Source organism: Gadus macrocephalus, chromosome 22 (genome assembly GCF_031168955.1).
Source record: "Gadus macrocephalus chromosome 22, ASM3116895v1".
In the NCBI taxonomy this organism is placed as follows: Eukaryota; Metazoa; Chordata; class Actinopteri; order Gadiformes; family Gadidae; genus Gadus; species Gadus macrocephalus.
In genome coordinates this window covers 234950-259946 of record NC_082403.1, presented here as the reverse complement: position 1 = coordinate 259946, position 24997 = coordinate 234950, and the positions used below count along the sequence as shown (strand labels likewise).

The following is a 24997-nucleotide window of genomic DNA, read 5'->3' as shown; positions in this document are numbered from 1 at the left end:
CTAGCCCCCTAACCCTAGCCCCCTAACCCTAGCCCCCTAACACAGAGCCCCCTAACGCAGAGCCCCCTAACACAGAGCCCCCTAACCCTAGCCCCCTAACCCTAGCCCCCTAACCCTAGCCCCCTAACACAGAGCCCCCTAACACAGAGCCCCCTAACGCAGAGCCCCCTAACACAGAGCCCCCTAACACAGAGCCCCCTAACACAGAGCCCCCTAACACAGAGCCCCCTAACGCAGAGCCCCCTAACACAGAGCCCCCTAACCCTAGCCCCCTAACACAGAGCCCCCTAACCCTAGCCCCCTAACCCTAGCCCCCTAACACAGAGCCCCCTAACGCAGAGCCCCCTAACACAGAGCCCCCTAACACAGAGCCCCCTAACGCACACAATGAGACAAGACAGGAAGCCAGCTCTTCTGAAAAGTAATTCTTTTAATAATATTTTACAATCCTTTATTCATTTTAAGTCATTATTTACTTTGTTTTTTCCTCCACGGACACTTCACAAGTGTCATTTTTTCAATGCCGTCATGACGACAACAAACAAAAAAAGAAAAACAAAAAGGAGAGGTTGAAAAACTAGAGTCTCTATGCGGTCTGCTGAGGCCTAGCCCGAGTTCACCTGGCGGCTCTCGAACCGTCTGGACCTCTTTGATTTTGCTCGCCAAAATGTGCTAAATGAAACATTAAAAGCCGGACCGTTGGTCGAGTGAATCGCTCTATTTTTCCGTAAAACAACCGGCTTACAAACCTGAAGAGAGACCCCACGGGACCATTGTGTCTAAAATCCGACCCCTTAGAAACGTCTCATTATACGAACAGTACGACGTCTCTCTTACAGGTTTTGCTCCGAACAATGGAGGATAATAATCATTTTACAAAAGACAGATGAAATGAAAAGGCCGTTGGAACATTAGCTAGCTGGGCTAGGAAAAAAATAAGCTACTTTAGGCGGGAAAGTGATGCTGGGGGAGGGGGGGGGGGGGGCTGTGGTTCTGTGCTGTAGTGACAGCAGCTGCTGGTACATTTCCTCATTTATTATGTTAACCACTTCCTGAGAACGAAGGAAACATCGACCTGGAGTAACACAGAGGGGGAGAGGGGGGAGATAAGAAGGGAGACAGGAAGGGAGGAGCTTACAGAGCAGACGGTATCTTGGCCAAACCTTATTGTGATTCTGTTTGCCATAATGATTAATGCAGTCAAAGGGAGTGGATTCAGAAGTGTGGTTTTAGTTTTGGATGCGCTATTGTAGTCACTGGGCAGTGGACTTTGTGTGTTTTTACTGGGCAGTGATCTTTGTGCGTGTGTGTGTGTGTGTGTGTGTGTGTGTGTGTGTGTGTGTGTGTGTGTGTGTGTGTGTGTGTGTGTGTGTGTGTGTGTGTGTGTGTGTGTGTGTGTGTGTGTGTGTTAAGTAATTTACAACAGGTTGACTTGGCAATGGATGTGACAGTTGTGACGTCGGTAAGGAACTGTAGAGAAGGGGGGGGGGCTTGTCTCGATCCTGTCCAGTCACAGAAGGTTTCGGGATGATTGGCCCTTTCGATTTGTGATGCTTTCCCCTACAGGAAGCCCTGGAGCTCTCTCTGGCCCTGAAGTCAGCTGAGCTCTGCTGGGGGGATTCATGATTCATCGTTCCTCCTACTGACGGGGAGACTCCCTCGTGCTAGGTGTTAGCGGCCCCCGCCCTGGGGGCTAGGTGTGTTAGCGGCCCCCGCCCTGGGGGCTAGGTGTGTTAGCGGCCCCCGCCCTGGGGGCTAGGTGTGTTAGCGGCCCCCGCCCTGGGGGCTAGGTGTGTTAGCGGCCCCCGCCCTGGGGGCTAGGTGTGTTAGCGGCCCCCCGCCCTGGGGGCTAGGTGTGTTAGCGGCCCCCAGGTGTCTTGGTGTTTGGCTCACTGAGGGCGGGATGGGGAGGGGGGCCTCGGGGGTGGAGGCCTGGGGACCCCCCCCCCCACTGAGCCCTTTGACGGACAGCAGTTCAGTGCAGACGATGAGACCCCGCCCTATTGGCTGGTTGACTCCAGAGGGACGCAGTGCTCCCATTGGACACTGCGTTTTTCCTTTGGAGGGGAGCACCTGGGGAGGGCGGGGCCTGTGAGGGGGCGGGGCCTGAGAGGGGGCGGGGCCTGTGAGGGGGCAGGGACTGGCTGAAGGAGCCTAGCCGCGGCCCATGGCGTTAAGATGAGGAGGAGGAGCTATGGACGCACTGACCATTGGACCACCCTGCGGCCAGTCAAGCGAAGGGGGTGGGGCGTACTTTGCGCGGTGACCAATCATCTTTGGTTCAGAAGGGGGGGGGGGGGGGGGGGAGCCAGACTAGCAAATCAAAGTCCAACGGAGGAGGAGTAGGAGGAGGGTGTGTGGTAGAGTTCTTCCAGAGGGCGGGGGGTAAAAAAACATCATTAAACAGGAGGGGGGGGGGGGGGGGGGGGGCTTCCACGTCTCAGAACCCGCCCTGCGTGGGGGAGGGGCTCCATCAGGAATGTCAGCATAAGTCGGACCAGGACCGGGAGACCGGGACCGGGATCAGGACCGGGACCAGGGGACCGGGACCGGGACCAGGTCTCACTGGAGGTCGCGGTCCTCCAGGTAGCGGTACTCGAAGGTGAAGCCCTCCTTCTTCCGCTGGCCCCACTTCTCGTAGTCGAAGTAGATGTAGGTCCCCTAGAGAGAGAGGAGCACTGTTAGTAGATGGAGGGCCCCTAGAGAGAGGAGCACTGTTAGTAGATGTAGGTCCCCTAGAGAGCACTGTTAGTAGATGGAGGGCCCCTAGAGAGCACTGTTAGTAGATGGAGGGCCCCTAGAGAGCACTGTTAGTAGATGGAGGGCCCCTAGAGAGAGGAGCACTGTTAGTAGATGGAGGGCCCCTAGAGAGCACTGTTAGTAGATGGAGGGCCCCTAGAGAGCACTGTTAGTAGATGGAGGGCCCCTAGAGAGAGGAGCACTGTTAGTAGATGGAGGGCCCCTAGAGAGCACTGTTAGTAGATGGAGGGCCCCTAGAGAGAGGAGCACTGTTAGTAGATGGAGGGCCCCTAGAGAGCACTGTTAGTAGATGTAGGTCCCCTAGAGAGCACTGTTAGTAGATGGAGGGCCCCTAGAGAGAGGAGCACTGTTAGTAGATGGAGGGCCCCTAGAGAGCACTGTTAGTAGATGGAGGGCCCTAGAGAGAGGAGCACTGTTAGTAGATGGAGGCCCCTAGAGAGAGGAGCACTGTTAGTAGATGGAGGCCCCTAGAGAGAGGAGCACTGTTAGTAGATGGAGGGCCCCTAGAGAGCACTGTTAGTAGATGGAGGGCCCCTAGAGAGCACTGTTAGTAGATGGAGGGCCCCTAGAGAGAGGAGCACTGTTAATAGATGGAGGGCCCCTAGAGAGCACTGTTAGTAGATGGAGGGCCCCTAGAGAGCACTGTTAGTAGATGGAGGGCCCCTAGAGAGCACTGTTAGTAGATGGAGGGCCCCTAGAGAGCACTGTTAGTAGATGGAGGGCCCCTAGAGAGCACTGTTAGTAGATGGAGGGCCCCTAGAGAGAGGAGCACTGTTAGTAGATGGAGGGCCCCTAGAGAGAGGAGCACTGTTAGTAGATGGAGGGCCCCTAGAGAGAGGAGCACTGTTAGTAGATGGAGGGCCCCTAGAGAGCACTGTTAGTAGATGGAGGGCCCCTAGAGAGCACTGTTAGTAGATGTAGGTCCCTAGAGAGAGGAGCACTGTTAGTAGATGGAGGGCCCCTAGAGAGCACTGTTAGTAGATGGAGGCCCCTAGAGAGCACTGTTAGTAGATGGAGGCCCCTAGAGAGCACTGTTAGTAGATGGAGGGCCCCTAGAGAGCACTGTTAGTAGATGGAGGGCCCCTAGAGAGAGGAGCACTGTCAGTACTGCCCCGGTGGTTCTACTGCCCCGGTGGTTCTATTGCCCCTAGTGGTTCTACTGCCCCTAGTGGTTCTACTGCCCCGGTGGTTCTATTGCCCCTAGTGGTTCTACTGGCCCTAGTGGTTCTACTGCCCCTAGTGGTTCTACTGCCCCGGTGGTTCTACTGCCCCTAGTGGTTCTACTGCCCCAGTGGTTCTACTGCCCCTAGTGGTTCTACTGCCCCTAGTGGTTCTACTGCCCCGGTGGTTCTACTGCCCCGGTGGTTCTACTGCCCCGGTGGTTCTACTGCCCCGGTGGTTCTACTGCCCCTAGTGGTTCTACTGCCCCAGTGGTTCTACTGCCCCAGTGGTTCTACTGCCCCAGTGGTTCTACTGCCCCTAGTGGTTCTACTGCCCCGGTGGTTCTACTGCCCCTAGTGGTTCTACTGCCCCAGTGGTTCTACTGCCCCAGTGGTTCTACTGCCCCTAGTGGTTCTACTGCCCCAGTGGTTCTACTGCCCCGGTGGTTCTACTGCCCCTAGTGGTTCTACTGCCCCAGTGGTTCTACTGCCCCTACTGGTTCTACTGCCCCAGTGGTTCTACTGTAATGGGGACGGCTTTCAAACCAGACCTAGGAACGTTGGGGAAGGAACCTGGCTGAAGGAACCTTGAGAGGAACCATGCTGAAGGAACCTTGAGAGGAGCCATGCTGAAGGAACCTTGAGAGGAGCCATGCTGAAGGAACCTTGAGAGGAGCCATGCTGAAGGAACCTTGAGAGGAGCCATGTTGAAGGAACCTTGAGCGTGCCCTACCTGTTCAAACTCGTCCGTGATGGTCTTTGGTTCCTCGTGGCGCTGGAACCACATCATGTACTTGGTGTGGAACCTCCACGACTGCTTCTTCAAGGCCTTCGCTGCCAAATACTGAGCCTTCGTTCCCTGGGGGAGAGAGGAGGAGACGAGGTAAGAGGAGAAAAGGGGGGGAGGAGAGGAGATAAGGGGGGAGGGGAGGAGATGAGGGGGGAGGAGAGGAGATGGGGGGGAGGAGAGGAGATGAGGGGGGGGGAGAGGAGATGAGGGGGGAGGAGAGTGGAGGAGGAGGAGAGACGGATCTGACGGTGAGCAGAGGCGCAGTAGTCGTGAGTCAGAGTGAGGAGGTGGAGCTGCTGTGAGCAGGAGGTGATGTTAACGATCACCGCTCTGCAGAGAGTGGGAGGACCTCAGCAGTCAGACCCGGCCTACCGGGGGGGGGGGGGGGGGGGGGGGGGGAGGAGCCTACCTCCAGGTAGTAGAAGATGAAGAAGAGCGTCTCGGTGGAGAGCCGCTGGTAGAACTCCACCGAGTCCGAGTGCGGCGGCGGAACCTGGTGGTGGAAGGGCAGCGTGGGGCACGGGTTCCTCATCAGGTACTGCCTGCAACACAACCCGGACGTTAGCATTATGCTAACACACAGCAACCCGGACGTTAGCATTATGCTAACACACAGCAACCCGGACGTTAGCATTATGATAACACACAGCAACCCGGAGGTTAGCATTATGCTAACACACAACAACCCGGAGGTTAGCATTATGCTAACACACAACAACCCGGAGGTTAGCATTATGCTAACACACAACAAAAACCCAGAGGTTAGCATTATGCTAGAACACAACAACAACCCAGAGGTTGACATTATGCTAACACACAACAACCCAGAGGTTAGCATTATGCTAACACACAACAACCCGGAGGTTAGCTAGCTAGTAGCAGCGGTTCCTCATCAGCCACACACACACACACACACACACACACACACACACACACACACACACACACACACACACACACACACACACACACACACACACACACACACACACACACACACACACACACACACACACACACACCTGATCCTCTCGGAGTCGGAGGGGTGGGGCATGTGCGTCCAGGCGGCCTCCTCCATGGCCTGCTGGTAGAGCTGCTCCTTGGACAGCGCCACGGGCCCCAGGGGGCACACGCCCAGCGAGGGCGGGATGCTCACCTCCGACAGGGAGGTCTGGGGCCCGGAGGGGGGTCCTGAGGGGGCCGTCGTGCTGGGGAACACGTCTGAGGAGGAGGGCTCAAACGTCACGCACACATCGTGTCTAGATACATCATGCACACATCATGGGTAGATCACGCACACATCGTATCTAGACACATCATGTACACATCATGGGTAGATCACACACACATCGTGTCTAGACACATCATGTACACATCATGTGTAGATCACGCACACATCGTGTCTAGACACATCATGTACACATCATGTGTAGATCACGCACACATCGTGTTTAGATTAGGGATGCCCCGATGTATCGGTGGAACATCGTAATGGCCGATATTTGCGTTGTTGACTGCCATCGGCCTATCAGGAAAAAAGATGACATTCACCGATGGCAGTGGCCGACGTTTATCTGTTGTATCATATTCCGTATAGTCCGCACTATAAAGGCGCACTTAAAAGCCTTTAATTTTCTCAAAAAACGACAGTGCGCCTTATAGTCCGGAGCGCCTTCTATGGCGAACACACGAGCACTTAGAAGGCGAACACACGTTCACCAAGACGGGGAGACAGCGCCGGGCGACTTACGCCACTATCTGCCAATGGATCGTGGATGCCTGGGCTGATATATCAGTCTCAACTGTGGTCCGAGCTTTCACGAAGGCAGGAATAATCACTGAACTGCCAGGCAACAGCAGCGACAGACTCGGATAATGACGAGAGGGAGCCGGGCATGTTGGATGCCGTACTCGCCCATCTGTTCAATTCGGACACTGAAGAAGAATTCGAGGGAATGAACTGAAAAAGTGAGCTTTACGTGTTATACGTAACTGAACAATGTTGAGGTATGCACTAACGTTTGAATTAGCGGTATCAGACTGTTTCTTTTACGTGTTTACAACTGAACAAGGCTGGGAGATATTCTTAATATGCACATTAACGTTTGAACATCGTTACCATGGGGGTTAATAACAGAGTTGTCAGAACGCTTAATAAAGTTTGACTTTATCTGACTGTTTTGTTGACATTCCCTTTAGCAGCTCGGTCTAGTCGATGCATAATGCAACCCCAGTCAAACGTTTGACTGCAGTATCTTCTATTCTATGCGCCTTATAATCCGGTGCGCCCTATATATGAAAACAGTTCTAAAATAGGCCATTCATCCTTATAATCCGGTGCGCGGAAGATACGGTACATTTTGCGCTGGCTAAATGTTGTGTTGGTTGTTTGCGGTCTGAATTGCAGTTTCGGAGAAGATGCAACAGGTTGTAGGCTAACAATAGTACCACCCATAACAGCCACTGGCTGGATGTGCCTCTGGCATGATGACGGAAGCGGGCAGTTGCCGCGTGCACGTGTGGTTTGTTTACAAATAAAAGTGAAAGAAGATGTCGGTTGTGTGGGAGTATTTCACTGTCTGGAGAAAGATCAGCCATAAGCAGTTTGTTGTTTTTTTGGGCTATGCAAGTACTGAACCCTTCTCATTGAGTAGGCAGTGGTATAGTAGGGGTTAGGGTTAGGGTTAGCCTAACCCTAACCCAAGTACTGAACCCTTCTCATTGAGTAGGCAGTGGTATAGTAGGGGTTAGGGTTAGGGTTAGGGTTAGCCTAACCCTAACCCAAGTACTGAACCCTTCTCATTGAGTAGGCAGTGGTATAGTAGGGGTTAGGGTTAGGGTTAGCCTAACCCTAACCCTAACCCAAGTACTGAACCCTTCTCATTGAGTAGGCAGTGGGATAGTAGGGATGGGCAACGATCGTCAAATAGTCTAATAGTCTGAGTCACGTAGAAAATCGAATAATGAATGTTGAATCGTTATTTATTACACAGCTCTTTTTGATGCTGTTGAACGCTCCGTTCACTTGCATGGGCCTTCACAACTTCCGGTGGTTCATATTTTTTTGATAATTCACCGTTGCTAAGCATATAATGACCGCTTTCAAGGAAAGTGGATTTTTTTTTTTTTCTGTCGTATCACTCCGCAAGTAGTCCGGTCAACCCCAGCGTCCTCGGTTGCTAAGCGACGTCAACGTCTTTGACAGACTATTTCTCAGCTGATCAACACTACGAATGCTGGTAACAAATAAATTGTAAAAAGACACCGTGTGAAGTTACTTCATGGCCATAGTTTCCATGTGCTAAAGACGTGTCTAGTTCACCGTCATGTAGGCTGTGTTCAGTAAAATAAATAGCCATCTGTTTTCGGAGCATGCAGGCCCATCTGCCTAAGCCCACGTATAAACTTTGATGTTGAATGTTGATGGCGCAGTGGTTAAAATAAACAGATTGATTTCATACAAATCATAAAAGCCGCTCCCGGTGTCATTGTGTGAGCGTGTATACGAAGTGCGTGTCTGCGTGCATGCGTGGGGGGTTAGGGTTTGTTTCCCTGGGACAAAAGGGGGAATAAATAACAACGACAACAACAAAAAAACCTCGGTATCGGCTATCGGCCAAATTGTTATTTTAAAGATCGGTATCGGCCCAGAATTTCACAACCGGCGCATCCCTAGTTTAGATACATCATATATACATCACGTGTAGATCACGCATAGATCATACACCATGTACAGTACATCATATATACACATCATGTACATATCATACATACACAACATGTACATATCATACATACACCATGGACTAGGGATCGACCGATATATCGGTCGGCCGATATTATCGGCCGATATTCGCGGTTTTTACGTGTATCGGTATCGGCCGATACGCGGCTGATTTTCGCCGATTTTTTATTTTTTTTTATTTTTTCACTTGTTCTACCTCACCTGTTTTTAATATTTGTTAAATATTGTTCATCTACTTGTTCTTACTTGTTCTACTTCACCTGTTTTTACTATTTGTTAAATATTGTTTTTTATATTGAAGTTCAATAAATGCTCCATTAAAAAAAAAAAAATCGGCTCAAGAAAATCGGTATCGGCGTATCGGCTAAGGCTGAGGAAAAAATATCGGTATCGTATGGGCCCCTACCATGGACATATCATATATACACCATGTACATATCATATATACACACCATGTACATATCATATATACACACCATGTACATATCATATATACACCATGGCGTATCATATATACACCATGTTTATATCACACATATATCATATATACATCATGGACATGTCATATATACATCATATATACATCACGTACATATCATATATACACCATGTTCATATCATATATACACATGTACATATCATATGTACATCATGTGCATATCATATGTACATCATGTGTATATAATATGTACATCATGTGTATCACGTTGTGTGAGGTCATCACGTGTTTGTCAGTCCTCAGTTGGTCTGAACTCAGTTCTCATTATTTATGAAATACATATTTATTGATGTATATATATTACCAGTGTTATATATTTAGTGATGCATATATATTACCAGTGTTATTGCTGTCTATATATTACCAGTGTTAGTGATGTATCTATATTTATTGCTCTGTGTGTGTGTATATATTTTATATATATTTAAGGCTGTATGTACATTACCAGTGTTGAGGTGGAGGGAGGACAGGTCTGTCTCGATCCCAGAGCATGATGTACACATCATACATGTGTATTGATGTACAGATCATACATGTGTATTGATGTACAGATCATACATGTGCATTGATGTACAGATCATACATGTGCATTGATGTACAGATCATACATGTGTATTGATGTACAGATCATACATGTGTATTGATGTACAGATCATACATGTCTATTGATGTACAGATCATACATGTGTATTGATGTACAGATCATACATGTGTATTGATGTACAGATCATACATGTGTATTGATGTACAGATCATACATGTGTATTGATGTACAGATCATACATGTGCATTGATGTACAGATCATACATGTGTATTGATCTACAGATCATACATGTCTATTGATCTACAGATCATACATGTCTATTGATCTACAGATCATACATGTGTATTGATCTACAGATCATACATGTGTATTGATCTACAGATCATACATGTGTATTGATCTACAGATCATACATGTGTATTGATGTACAGATCATACATGTGTATTGATGTACAGATCATACATGTGTATTGATGTACAGATCATACATGTGTATTGATCTACAGATCATACATGTGTATTGATCTACAGATCATACATGTCTATTGATGTACAGATCATACATGTGTATTGATGTACACATCATACATGTGTATTGATGCACAGATCATACATGTGTATTGATGTACAGATCATACATGTGTATTGATGTACAGATCATACATGTCTATTGATCTACAGATCATACATGTGTATTGATGTACAGATCATACATGTGTATTGATGTACAGATCATACATGTGTATTGATGTACAGATCATACATGTCTATTGATCTACAGATCATACATGTCTATTGATCTACAGATCATACATGTGTATTGATCTACAGATCATACATGTCTATTGATCTACAGATCATACATGTGTATTGATCTACAGATCATACATGTCTATTGATGTACAGATCATACATGTGTATTGATGTACAGATCATACATGTCTATTGATCTACAGATCATACATGTGTATTGATGTACAGATCATACATGTGTATTGATGTACAGATCATACATGTGTATTGATGTACAGATCATACATGTGTATTGATGTACAGATCATACATGTGTATTGATGTACAGATCATACATGTGTATTGATGTACAGATCATACATGTGTATTGATGAACAGATCATATATGTGTATTGATGTACAGATCATACATGTGTATTGATGTACAGATCATACATGTGTATTGATGTACAGATCATACATGTGTATTGATGTACAGATCATACATGTGTATTGATGTACAGATCATACATGTGTATTGATGTACAGATCATACATGTGTATTGATGTACACATCATACATGTTTATTGATGTACACATCATACATGTTTGTTGATCTACATATCATACATGTGTATTGATCTACATATCATACATGTGTATTGATGTACACATCATACATGTTTATTGATGTACACATCATACATGTGTATTGATCTACAGATCATACATGTGTATTGATGTACACATCATACATGTGTATTGATGTATTACCAGTGTTGAGGTGGAGGGAGGACATGTCCGTCTCGATCCCAGAGCTGAGGGCCGCCTGATGGGCCATGGTCTTCAGACTGCTCATCGACTCCTGGGGCTGCAGAACACAGTGCATGATGGGTAACGTAGTTCAGACCAGTGTGCCCTGTAGTACAGTCTCTTTATGGGGCAACTACTATCTAGAGGTTTGAACCCACAATACACAAGAAGGCAACAGCTCTATTCATCTCTTGTGCTGCAGCAGTCTTCCCCAAACTAGATTTATTTAACGTTCTAAAACAGTATAAAATGAAATACGGTACACAGGTTGGTTCAGGGTTAGTTCAGGGTTGACGGTGGGTCCAGACCTGAGTCTGTGAACCCTGGACTAGACGAGGCTGTACCCCCGATGGGTCCCGGCGGGTCCTGGGACGATGGCCCCCAACAATATAATATTAAATAGTTATTTGATCATCAGGGTGTTTTGAAGTGGAGGAGAAGGAAAATGTTTGGTGATATAACGTTGGGTGGTTCCTGGGTCTCGGGGTCTGGTCCCAGGGGGCTCACCTTGATGATGTCAGAGGCCTGGGGGAGGAGGTAGCTCACCTTGATGATGTCAGAGGCCTGGGGGTAGGACAGGGGCCCGTTGAGGAGGGGGCTGCTTCCAGACGAGTGCGCCTCCGTGTAGCAGAGAGGAGACGCAGAGCAGGAGGCCAGGGTGAGGGACCCCAAGAGGCTGGGGCCGCTGTCCTTACTGAGGAGGAGGAGGGAGGAGGAGGAGGAGGAGGAGGAGGAGGAGGAAGAGCAGGAGGAGGAGGAAGAGGAGGAGGAGCAAGAGCAAGAGCAGGAGGAGGAAGAGCAGGAGGAGGAAGAGGAAGAGCAGGAGGAGGAGGAGGAGGAGAGGAGGAGGAGGAAGAGGAGAGGAGGAGGAGGAGGAAGAAGAGGGGGAGAGGAGGAGGAGGAAGAAGAGGGGGAGAGGAGGAGGAGCAGGAGGAGGAAGAGCAGGAGGAGGAAAAGGAGGAGGAGGAAGAGCAGGAGGAAGAGGAGGAGGAAGAAGAGCAGGAGGAAGAGGAAGAGGAGGAGGAGGAGGAGGAGGAGGAGGAGACAAGAGAAGAGGGTTGAGAGGATTCTTCTGACCGATGGCTTATTTCCATGTGCGAGGCGATAACCGTAGACTTAATGCTGATTGATACGAATACACTGAACCAAACACTCACAGCTGATTGGCTGTGGAGGTCAAACAGGAAGGCTGGCTGCTCTGTGATTGGCTGGCACTGGTGAGGACAGAGTCCTGCGTGCTGTCTGACACCACGGCACTGTAACCTAGGCGGGAGATAGAACCGTTACCATGGTGATCACGGACATTGTGGTCATAAATCTAAAGTAGGGTAATATAAACTAGGGTCAAATGGTGTAAGTATTATAAAGCACATATAGTGTAAAGTATTGTTAAAAACATGTTGTGTAAAGTACTCTAAAGTACGTGCAGTGTAAAGTATTGTAAAGTACATGTAGTGTAAACAATTATAAAGTACATGTAGCGTCAAGTACTCTAGAGTAAAGTACACGAGTATGTGTAGTGCAAAGTACTGTAAGACACTCTAGAGTACGTGTAGGGTAAATAATTGTAAAGTACTCTAGAGTAGGTGTAATGTAAAGTACACTAGAGTATGTGTAGGGTAAAGTATTGTAAAGTACTCTAGAGTAGGTGTAATGTAAAGTACTCTAGAGTAGGTGTAATGTAAAGTACTCGAGAGTACGTGTAGGGTAAAGAACTCTAGAGTAGGTATAATGTAAAGTATTGTAAAGTACTCTAGAGTAGGTGTAATGTAAAGTACTTTAGAGTACGTGTAGGGTAAAGAACTCTAGAGTAGGTGTAATGTAAAGTATTGTAAAGTACTCTAGAGTAGGTGTAATGTAAAGTATTGTAAAGTACTCTAGAGTAGGTGTAATGTAAAGTACTCTTGAGTATGTGTAGGGTAAAGTACTCTAGAGTAGGTGTAATGTAAAGTATTGTAAAGTACTCTAGAGTAGGTGTAATGTAAAGTACTCTAGCGTACTTGTAGGGTAAAGTACTCTAGAGTAGGTGTAATGTAAAGTATTGTAAAGTACCTCCGTTCTGTTTCTGCCGGCTGGGCGGTCGATTGGAGAGCAGAGAGCTGCCTGTGACTCCGCCCACTGCGCTGCCCACAGCTCCGCCCCCTCCGCTGCCGATGACCCCCACGCCGCCCCCGGGGGCCATGCTCCCCATGGAGGAGCCGGCCTGCCCCCCCAGCGGGCCGGACCCCAGGCCCAGCAGCCCGCCGCCCCCGCCCGGCGAGGTCCCCAGCAGCCCCCCCGTGGTGGAGGTGGGGCCCCCCACCGTGATGCTGCAGCCACCCCCCGCCGCCCCCGGGGCCGAGGAGACCCCGCCCAGCAGGCCCCCGCCCACCGGGCCCGAGGCGGCGGCGGCCTGGGCGTAGGGCGCCGGCGTGGAGCCCGAGATGAGGCCCGCCATGCCGCCCGACGACACGGGGCTGCTGGCGTCGCCGCGGCCCGGCCCGGAGCCCTTCCCCAGGCCCATGCCCAAACTGAGCCCCAGGCTGTTGGTGGGCATGGAGGCCGGCGAGGCCTGGGGCTGGGTGATGGCGTTGGGGGGAGAGGCGGAGGCGGCGGAGGAGCCGGGGTGGTGGAGGCCGGAGGAGGTGGAGGCGGAGGAGGGGTTCTTGGGCAGGTGGTGCTGCTGGGTGGAGGGGTGGGGCGGCTGCTGTGTGGCGTTGCTGTAGCTGCTGGCCAGGCTGCTGGACAGAAGGCCGCCCATGCTGCCCAGCAGGGTGTTGCCCCCCCCGGCCCCCGCCAGGGAGACCAACGAGGAGGAGGCGGGGCCCGAGGAGGAGGCGGGGCCCGAGGCGGAGGACGAGGACGAGGAGGACGAGGAGGACGAGGAGAACGAGGAGGACGGGTTGCCGTTCTTCACAGGAGACTGGAAGGAGAGGGAGAGAGTTACAGGTCAGAGTGGAGTCAGACCGGTCCAAACCGGTTGGACCGGGCCGCCCCACCAGATGGGTTCCCCTAAACCGTAGTTGATGATGTCACTACGTCCGTCACATGTGCAGGTCAAAGGTTAAAAGACTGGGCATGGCATTGAACCCAGAACCTGGAGCTGGGCCTCATCTTTACACCACACTACTGTACAGTACACTACACCACACTACTGTACAGTACACTACACCACACTACTGTACAGTACACTACACCACACTACTGTACACTACACCACACTACTGTACACTACACCACACTACTGTACACTACACCACACTACTGTACAGTACACTACACTACACTACTGTACAGTACACTACACCACACTACTGTACAGTACACTACACCACACTACTGTACAGTACACTACACCACACTACTGTACAGTACACCACACTACTGTACAGTACACCACACTACTGTACAGTACACTACACTACTGTACAGTACACTACACCACACTACTGTACAGTACACTACACCACACTACTGTACAGTACACCACACTACTGTACAGTACACTACACCACACTACTGTACAGGACACTACACCACACTACTGTACAGGACACTACACCACACTACTGTACAGTACACTACACCACACTACTGTACAGTACACTACACCACACTACTGTACAGTACACTACACCACACTACTGTACAGTACACTACACCACACTACTGTACAGTACACTACACCACACTACTGTACAGTACACTACACCACACTACTGTACACTACACCACACTACAGTACACTACACCACACTACTGTACAGTACACTACACCACACCACACTACTGTACAGTACACTACACCACACTACTGTACAGTACACTACACTACACTACTGTACAGTACACTACACCACACTACTGTACAGTACACTACACCACACTACTGTACAGTACACTACACCACACTACTGTACAGTACAGTACACCACACTACTGTACAGTACACCACACTACTGTACAGTACACCACACTACTGTACAGTACACTACACCACACTACTGTACAGTACACTACACCACACTACTGTACAGGACACTACACCACACTACTGTACAGTACACTACACCACACTACTGTACAGTACACTACACCACACTATTGTACAGTACACTACTGTACAGTACACTACACGACACTAATGTACAGTACACTACTGTACAGTACACTACACCACACTACTGTACAGTACACTACACCACACTACTGTACAGTACACTACACCACACTAATGTACAGTACACTACTGTACAGTACACTACACCACACTACTGTACAGTACACTACACCACACTACTGTACAGGACACTACACCACACTAATGTACAGTACACTACTGTACATTAGTGTACAGTACACTACTGTACAGTACACTACACCACACTACTGTACACTACACCACACTACTGTACAGTACACTACACCACACTACTGTACAGGACACTACACCACACTACTGTACAGTACACTACTGTACAGTACACTACACCACACTAATGTACAGTACACTACTGTACAGTACACTACACCACACTACTGTACAGTACACTACTGTACAGTACACTACACCACACTACTGTACAGTATACTACACCACACTACTGTACAGTACACTACTGTACAGTACACTACACCACACTACTGTACAGTACACTACACCACACTACTGTACAGGACACTACACCACACTACTGTACACTACACACCACCACACTACTGTACAGTACACTACACCACACTACTGTACACTACACACCACCACACTACTGTACAGTACACTACACCACACTACTGTACACCACACTACTGTACACTACACCACACTACTGTACAGTACACTACACCACACTACTGTACAGTACACTACACCACACTACTGTACAGTACACTACACCACACTACTGTACAGTACACTACTGTACAGTACACTACACCACACTACTGTACACTACACCACACTACTGTACAGTACACTACACCACACTACTGTACAGTACACTACTGTACAGTACACTACACCACTACTGTACAGGACACAACACACCACACTACTGTACAGTACCCAGCCTCCCACAGCCCCTCCCCCTAGTAGACCCACCCTCCCCCTCCCCCTCACCCCTCACCTCTCCTCTCCTCTCCTCTCCCTTCCTCCCCCTCCCTCCCCCTAGTAGACCCACCCTCCCCCTCCCCCTCACCTGGCTGACCTCGCTGTCTGTGGAGCGGCCTCTCTTCTTGTCGTCCTCCGAGTTCTCCTGCAGGGGGAGGACACAGGTTAGGGGGTACAGGGGTTAGGGGGTACAGTACAGGGGTTAGGAGGTACAGGGGTTAGGGGGTACAGGGGTTAGGGGGTACAGGGGTACAGGGGTTAGGGGGTACAGGGGTTAGGGGGTACAGGGGTTAGGGGGTACAGGGGTTAGGGGGTACAGTACAGGGGTTAGGAGGTACAGGGGATAGGGGGTACAGGGGATAGGGGGTACAGTACAGGGGTTAGGGGGTACAGGGGTTAGGGGGTACAGTACAGGGGTTAGGAGGTACAGGGGATAGGGGGTACAGGGGTTAGGGGGTACAGTACAGGGGATAGGGGGTACAGGGGTTAGGGGGTACAGTACAGGGGTTAGGGGGTACAGGGGTTAGGGGGTACAGTACAGGGGTTAGGGGGTACAGGGGTTAGGGGGTACAGTACAGGGGTTAGGAGGTACAGTACAGGGGTTAGGAGGTACAGGGGTTAGGGGGTACAGTACAGGGGTTAGGAGGTACAGGAGTTAGGGGGTACAGTACAGGGGTTAGGGGGTACAGTACAGGGGTTAGGGGGTACAGGGGGAACAGGGGTTAGGGGGTACAGGGGTTAGGGGGTACAGTACAGGGGTTAGGGGGTACAGTACAGGGGTTAGGGGGTACAGTACAGGGGTTAGGGGGTACAGTACAGGGGTTAGGGGGTACAGGGGTTAGGGGGTACAGGGGTGACCTAGTCTCTACTTTACTCCTCACGGATGCTAGCCAACAGTAAGAATACTGTGTTTTAGCATGTTTTAGCTCTGTGGGCTAGGCTAGCATAGCATGTGTTAGCACGTATCAGCGTACATTAGCAGATAGTAACATGTTTCAGATGTTTATACCATATGCTACTTTAGAGTAGCATGTGTTAGCAGGTATCAGCGTGCACTGGCAGACACTAACATGGACCAGCTGTTGAGCGTAGCATGTGTTAGCAGGTAGCATGTGTTAGCAGGTAGCATGTGTTAGCAGGTAGCATGTGTTAGCAGTAGGGCTGTAACGATACACAAATTCACGATTCGGTTTGTATCACGATTTTTGACCCACGGTTCGATACATCCCAAGATTCTTTTAAATTTAAAAAGCATTTTATTTAAACAACACTTAAATCAGGCCGTATAGAATGCAACATGTTTAATAGCCTAACTTTCAATAGATGAGGAAAAACATGAACGTCGCAATAACGAGGCATATTGTTACGAGTAGCATATGTGTGTGCGGGAGAATGGCAGTGTGCGTATGCGTGTGACATCAGCGAGTGAGTGGACGAGCGAGGAGAGCGAGCGGTAGCGCGTGTGTCGAGTGAAGAAGCGAACGAGTCCGGTAGAATAAAGTACCCATCCTGTCAATAATCGGTGGCCGCTTCATTCCGACCTATAAGCAGACAAACTGCCAGTCAAATCACACAAAACAATAGAGACAGGATCACACAGGTAGGCCTGTCACGATAACACATTTTTCTGGGCGATTAATTGCCCCAGAAATTATTGCGATAAGATTGCCGTTTTTCAACTAATATAATGATAAAGTACACCCTTCCGAAGGTCAATAAACTTTTATTTTTAAAGAACACTGGGACTGGACGTCTGGAAGACATTTAAAATATCCAGAATAAATTAACAAAACAACCAAAAACAATCTATTATTAACAAATAATGCTCTTGAATAAAAACGAAACACCACCAAAAACAAAAAATAAAATTGAAACACTAAATAAAAAGGATGTAAACGCGATTGCGCTTCAAAAAATAATAAACACGCGCCAGGGCTCCGCCTCCCACACAGACCATGCAACAAGTGACTGACACTTGACGAGGGGGTTTATTCGTTGTGCCCTGTAATTATGAGCCGGAGCCCGATTTCAACCCGACATTTGTTACTTAGGCCTACCCTGCTAAATATATATAATATATATAAATATATATAATGCATGTGCTGATGAGTCCTTAGCCCAAGTGAATGAGTTCAAGTACCTCGGGGTCTTGTTCGCGAGTGAGGGTACTATGGAGCGTGAGATTGGCCGGAGAATCGGAGCAGCGGGGGCGGTATTGCGTTCGCTTTACCGCACCGTTGTTACGAAAAGAGAGCTGAGCCGCAAGGCAAAGCTCTCGATCTACCGGTCGATCTTCGTTCCTATCCTCACCTATGGTCATGAGGGCTGGGTGATGACCGAAAGGACGAGATCGCGGGTACAAGCGGCCGAGATGAGTTTTCTCAGAAGGGTGGCTGGCGTCTCCCTTAGGGATAGGGTGAGAAGCTCAGCCATCCGTGAGGAACTCGGATTAGAGCCGCTGCTCCTTTACTTAGAAAGGAGTCAGCTGAGGTGGTTCGGGCATCTGGCAAGGATGCCCACTGGGCGCCTCCCTTGGGAGGTGTTTCAGGCACGTCCAGTGGGGAGGAGACCTCGGGGAAGACCCAGGACTAGGTGGAGAGATTATATCTCAACACTGGCCTGGGAACGCCTCGGGATCCCCCCGTCAGAGCTGGTCAATGTGGCCCGGGAAAGGGAAGTCTGGGGCCCCCTGCTTGAGCTGCTCCCCCCGCGACCCGACCCCGGATAAGCGGATGACGATGAGATGATATATAATGCATGGAACGCCGGTCATTATCGGGAAAATAAGCCCCGACAGGGCGAACAGGCGACCGACGCGCAGCGGAGGTGTCTTGCTTCGCCCTGAATGACCGGCGACGTTCTATACATTATCCCGCTTATTACAAGGCTACTTGCCAAGATGAAAAAATAACTTCACATGGTGTGTCTTTTTACAATTTATTCGTCAATTTATTCGTTGACGTTGCTTAACAACGGAAGACGCTGGGGTTGACAAGTTACCGGACTACTACCCATGCAAGTGAACGGAGCGTTCCACGGCATTCAGAAGACCCGTGTAATAAAGGCCTATAATATTTCTGTTTATGGCATAGATTTCTTTTCAGATTAGGCCAATAAAGCAATGATTTAAAAAAAAGTGTGAATGGAAATTATTGCGGCAGGCAAAAAATTATCGCTCTTTTTAATTTATCGCGCAATTAATTGATTTATTGCATATCGCGACAGGCCTACACACAGGCAATTTTTTTCGCGCTTGGCCCACTCTGGATAAATGTCGTTCATATCGCATATGAGGACTTCGACGGCTGTGGAGAAATGCAATCCTCCGTAGCCACGGAGAGCTGTGATCACAGAGAGGGCATCTCGTCACATATTTACGGCATCGATAGGAGGGGGCGCTGTCAGCAGACTATGATTTAGACAAATTATTAGCAAATTTCAATCTGACAATTTGACCGAAGAGTTAGAAAGGGCATATCGGCTTCTGCCTTCTCACACCGCGAGAATCGTTACAGCCCTAGTTAGCAGGTAGCATGTGTTAGCAGGTATGCTAGGCGGAGGCTGTGCTCACCGTGGTGCAGGTGGCCGGGGAGGGCGGCGTGGGGGAGGAGGAGGTGGTGGAGGTCGGCGTGCTGCTCGAGTGCTGCAGGATCTCGTCCTCCAGGGTGGTGCCGGGGGGGGAGGTGGCCAGCAGGGCGGTGGCTGGAGGGGGGGGAGGTACAAGAGCTTTCAGTCCCTGGTCTCCATCAACACTATCCAACACACTATCCATCACGGTTCTGTCTGCGGTTCTGTCTGCGGTTCTCTCTGTGGTTCTGTCTGTGGTTCTGTCTGTGGTTCTGTCTGGGGTTCTCTCTGTCTGGGGTTCTCTCTGTCTGTGGTTCTCTCTGTCTGTGGTTCTCTCTGTCTGCGGTTCTCTCTGTCTGCGGTTCTCTCTGTCTGCGGTTCTCTCTGCGGTTCTCTCTGCGGTTCTGTCTGCGGTTCTCTCTGTCTGCGGTTCTCTCTGTCTGCGGTTCTCTCTGTCTGCGGTTCTCTCTGTCTGCGGTTCTCTCTGTCTGCGGTTCTCTCTGTCTGCGGTTCTCTCTGTCTGCGGTTCTCTCTGTCTGCGGTTCTCTCTGTCTGCGGTTCTCTCTGTCTGCGGTTCTGTCTGCGGTTCTCTCTGTCTGCGGTTCTCTCTGTCTGCGGTTCTCTCTGTCTGCGGTTCTCTCTGCGGTTCAGTACTCACGGATCTCGTCCAGGTCCAGGTCGTCGTACAGGAACTCGTTCTCCTCAAAGTCCGGGTCCTGGGAGGAGTCCAGGTAGTACTCCACGTCGTCCTGCAGAACCCCGTTCAGAACACGTTAGAACCTTCATCACAGAACCACAGAACCTTCACACTAGAGCTCCAGGACCGGAGAGCATGAGGTTAGAACCTTCACCACAGAACCTTCACCACAGAAAACCACGGGCCCCCCCCGGGTCTGACCGGTGGGGGGGGTAGTGCTGGGGGGCCCGGGGGTCTGACCCCTGGGGGGGGTAGTGCTGGGGGGCCCGGGGGTCTGACCCCCGGGGGGGTAGTGCTGGGGGACCCGGGGGTCTGACCCCTGGTGGGGGGGGGGGGTAGTGCTGGGGGGCCCGGGGGTCAGACCCCCGGGGGGGGTAGTGCTGGGGGGCCCGGGGGTCTGACCCCTGGTGGGGGGGGGGTAGTGCTGGGGGGCCCGGGGGTCTGACCCCTGGTGGGGGGGGGGGTAGTGCTGGGGGGCCCGGGGGTCTGACCCCTGGTGGGGGGGGGGGGGGGTAGTGCTGGGGGGCCCGGGGGTCTGACCCCTGGTGGGGGGGGGGGGGTAGTGCTGGGGGGCCCGGGGGTCTGACCCCTGGGGGTAGGAGTGCTGGGGGGCCCGGGGGTCTGACCCCTGGTGGGGGGGGGGGGGGGTAGTGCTGGGGGGCCCGGGGGTCTGACCCCTGGTGGGGGGGGGGGTAGTGCTGGGGGGCCCGGGGGTCTGACCCCTGGGGGTAGGAGTGCTGGGGGGCCCGGGGGTCTGACCCCTGGTGGGGGGGGGGGGGTAGTGCTGGGGGGCCCGGGGGTCTGACCCCTGGTGGGGGGGGGGGGGGTAGTGCTGGGGGGCCCGGGGGTCTGACCCCTGGTGGGGGGGGGGGGGGTAGTGCTGGGGGGCCCGGGGGTCTGACCCCTGGTGGGGGGGGGGGGGTAGTGCTGGGGGGCCCGGGGGTCTGACCCCTGGTGGGGGGGGGGGGTAGTGCTGGGGGGCCCGGGGGTCTGACCCCTGGTGGGGGGGGGGGGGGTAGTGCTGGGGGGCCCGGGGGTCTGACCCCTGGTGGGGGGGGGGGGGGTAGTGCTGGGGGGCCCGGGGGTCTGACCCCTGGTGGGGGGGGGGGGTAGTGCTGGGGGGCCCGGGGGTCTGACCCCTGGTGGGGGGGGGGGGTAGTGCTGGGGGGCCCGGGGGTCTGACCCCTGGTGGGGGGGGGGGGTCTGACCCCCGGGGGGGTAGTGCTGGGGGGCCCGGGGGTCTGACCCCTGGTGGGGGGGGGGGTAGTGCTGGGGGGCCCGGGGGTCTGACCCCTGGGGGTAGGAGTGCTGGGGGGCGGTCACCTTGATCTTCCGGATGGAGTCCACCTGGATGGAGTGGTTGTCCAGCATGCGCAGGATGGTTTCCAGCATGCGGATGTGGTAGCGGTGCTTCTCCACAAACTGCTTCAGCTCCTCGATGCGCTCCTGCTGCTGCAAGGGGAGAGGCAGGGGGTCACATGCTTCAGGTGTAAGGCCGTATGCTAGTTTAGTATAGCATGGGTTAGCACGCATTAGCGTGCAGTAGCAGGTAGTAACATGCTTCAGGTGTAAAGCCATATGCTAGGTTAGCATAGCATGGGTTAGCACGCATCAGCGTTTATTAGCAGGTAGTAACATGCATCAGGTGTAGAGCCATATGCTAGGTTGGCATAGCATGGGTTAGCACGTATCAGCGTGCATTAGCAGGAAGTAACATGCATCAGGTGTAAAACCATATGCTAGGTTAGCATAGCATTTGTTAGCACGTATCAGCGTCCATTAGCAGGTAGTAACATGTATCAGATGTGTAACCATATGCTAGGTTAGCATAGCATTTTCTAGCACGTATCAGCGTGCATTAGCAGGTCGTAACATGTATCAGGTTTCAAAACCATATGCTAGGTTAGCATAGCAATTGTTAGCACGTATCAGCGTGCATTGGCAGTTAGTATCAGGTATCAGATATATAAACCATATGCTACCGGCTAAGGTCCATGGAAGGTGATGGGTGATGATGATGATGGAGGCGGTGATGTGTTTATGAGGAGGGAGAGAGAGAGGAAAAGCAGTTTAGAAGTCTCTCTTAACTCAGTCGTCAGCCAGACTGCTTGAGTATGTTTTCATTCATTCATTCAATCAATCATTCATTCATTCATTCACTCACTTCTGGCACTTAAAGGTCCCATGGCATGCTACTTTATGGATGCTTCTACATAGGTGTTAGTGGGCCCCTAATACAGTAATTGAACACGTTCCAAGAAATTCAGCCTTGTTGCAGAATTACAGCCACTACGAGATGAGCTCTCCACAGACGTGCCGTTTTTAGAGGCGGGTTAAGGAGGAGGGTGGGGGTGTGGCCCTGAGCAGCTTGCGACTACGGTACCATGCGCTCTGTTTACAGCGGATGCATCACAATGGCGAGGTGCACACAGCCTTTAGCCGTGTTCTGTAAATATTCTAGAACACTCTGGGTGCTCCGGCGGGAGTCCTGGAGCTCTCTATATAAATAATATCATATTATATATCGATAACTATATATAATAGTCATTATTATCACGGCAAAAAGCTGTGTGCGCCTCCAGATATCAAGAATATCAAACGACTGTGTTGGGTTCTCCGACTCCTCTGGTTCTTCCACATCAATCTGAAGTCACAGACTGAACCGCGACACGGAGAAAGGATGGTTGCAGTTCGCAGACTCCCGTTACTTTCACAACTAGACTCGTAGTGGGGGTTCAACAATCCCTTTCTCCTCCATGGCGCGGTTCAATCTGGACTTCAGAGTCAAAGCCAAAGTTCCTTTCCCCAAAATCCCTCTCAACCATGGCCGAGTTAACCCGCACAACGAGTCTCGTTGTGGAAGTAGCAGAGACAGAGAACCCGACCCAGTCTAGACTTTTCACCAAATGGGAGCTTGACACAAGCTTGCATTATTGTATTGCGTGTTACGCGCCATAACACCAACAGCAGAACGGTTATCCAAACAACAAAGAAGTGTACAACATAGGGCTGTACAGTATGGACTAAAATGTAGATCATGGTGTGATTTGAGGCATCGACGGTAACGGTAGTACATCAGGGTATGTTAAGTGTATCTTCTAATTTCGATTTAAATGCTTCTGAAGGGCTGGATTTCTTTCTCCACTTGCTTGCGGACCTCCCCGTATAGTTTTGGCAGCGCAATTTGGCTGAAGTGTGTGCGGGCATGTAACGCGTACCTGGGATCGCTGTCAAGTCTGTCCCTGGGAAAGGTAACGTTGCGCCGAATTGAAAAAGGAACTATGTTTCGTTACCATATATTCAGTAGTTGCGAGTAACTTTACATTTTACATGCAAAAGTTGTAACGTTACTGTATTAACGTGCTTTACTTGGTAACGCGTTACACAGAACACTAACGCGTAGCACAGAACATGTCTACCGGTCACTCCGGTAACGTCAAAATCCATACCGTAGCGCAAATTTCACTTTCTATACCGTTTATACTGTACACCCCTAGTACAACACATGCTTTACACACACACACACACACACACACACACACACACACACACACACACACACACACACACACACACACACACACACACACACACACACACACACACACACACACACACACACACACACACACACACACACCTCATTGGGGGGCCAAATTCTCTGGGCGGGCAAAGAAGAGAAAGAGGAGGTCACCTGGCCCCATATGATGACACATGGGGCCAAATTCCAAATCTAAACTTCTGAGCCTTGTTTTTTCGAAGGCGGGGCAGGATACCTTGTTCTCGTTTTACAACGCCATTTCTAGCCACTGGGGGACCATAGACAGGCTAGGGATACTCATATTATTGTTAGAAAACCTCATAAAGTGAAATTTTCATGCCATGTGACCTTTAATGTACAAACTTATTGTATGTTGTACATCCTGGCACTTAAAAAGAGTACTTAGCATGGTGTAGCATCTTATCCTAGCTATCTCTAGTACCTAGCATGGTGTAGCATCTTATCCTAGCTGTCTCTGTTGTGTACGGGGAATGGGCTAACCTAGTGATGGTCAGTGCTTTAGTGGGCTAACCTAGTGATGGGCAGTGCTTTAGTGGGTTAACCTAGTGATGGTGAGTGCTTTAGTGGGCTAACCTTGTGATGGTGAGTGCTTTAATGGGTTAACCTAGTGATGGTTAGTGCTTTAGTGGGCTAACCTAGTGATGGTGAGTGCTTTAGTGGGCTAACCTCGTGATGGTGAGTGCTTTAGTGGGTTAACCTAGTGATGGTGAGTGCTTTAATGGGTTAACCTAGTGATGGTTAGTGCTTTAGTGGGTTAACCTAGTGATGGTGAGTGCTTTAGTGTGTTAACCTAGTGATGGTTAGTGCTTTAGTGTGTTAACCTAGTGATGGTTAGTGCTTTAGTGGGCTAACCTAGTGATGGTGAGTGCTTTAGTGGGCTAACCTAGTGATGGTCAGTGCTTTAGTGGGTTAACCTAGTGATGGTGAGTGCTTTAGTGGGCTAACCTAGTGATGGTGAGTGCTTTAGTGGGTTAAGCTAGTGATGGTGAGTGCTTTAATGGGTTAACCTAGTGATGGTTAGTGCTTTAGTGGGCTAA

General features: G+C 50.5%; 1 protein-coding gene across 5 annotated transcripts in view; it reads right to left on the bottom strand.

Annotated features, from left to right (window-relative positions):
- Positions 1 to 410: 410 nt before the first annotated feature.
- The window catches only part of LOC132450902 (CCR4-NOT transcription complex subunit 3-like), a 35455-nt gene continuing 10868 nt past the window's right edge, over positions 411 to 24997 (bottom strand). For 2 of the 5 annotated variants that reach the window (XM_060043086.1, XM_060043087.1), the window contains exons 8-19: positions 21722 to 21850; positions 20360 to 20450; positions 19706 to 19836; positions 16223 to 16279; positions 13098 to 13947; positions 12203 to 12308; positions 11592 to 11739; positions 11007 to 11103; positions 5733 to 5931; positions 5120 to 5252; positions 4654 to 4779; positions 411 to 2661 (exon numbers count right to left, since the gene is read on the bottom strand). In XM_060043086.1, the coding sequence (XP_059899069.1) occupies positions 2563 to 2661; positions 4654 to 4779; positions 5120 to 5252; positions 5733 to 5931; positions 11007 to 11103; positions 11592 to 11739; positions 12203 to 12308; positions 13098 to 13947; positions 16223 to 16279; positions 19706 to 19836; positions 20360 to 20450; positions 21722 to 21850 (2166 nt within the window). In that variant the 3' untranslated portion in view covers positions 411 to 2562. Of the gene's footprint in view, positions 2662 to 4442; positions 4586 to 4637; positions 4780 to 5119; positions 5253 to 5732; positions 5932 to 11006; positions 11104 to 11591; positions 11740 to 12202; positions 12309 to 13097; positions 13948 to 16222; positions 16280 to 19705; positions 19837 to 20359; positions 20451 to 21721; positions 21851 to 24997 lie in introns of those variants that run through there. The other 3 variants (XM_060043083.1, XM_060043085.1, XM_060043084.1) reach the window with 2 other exon arrangements.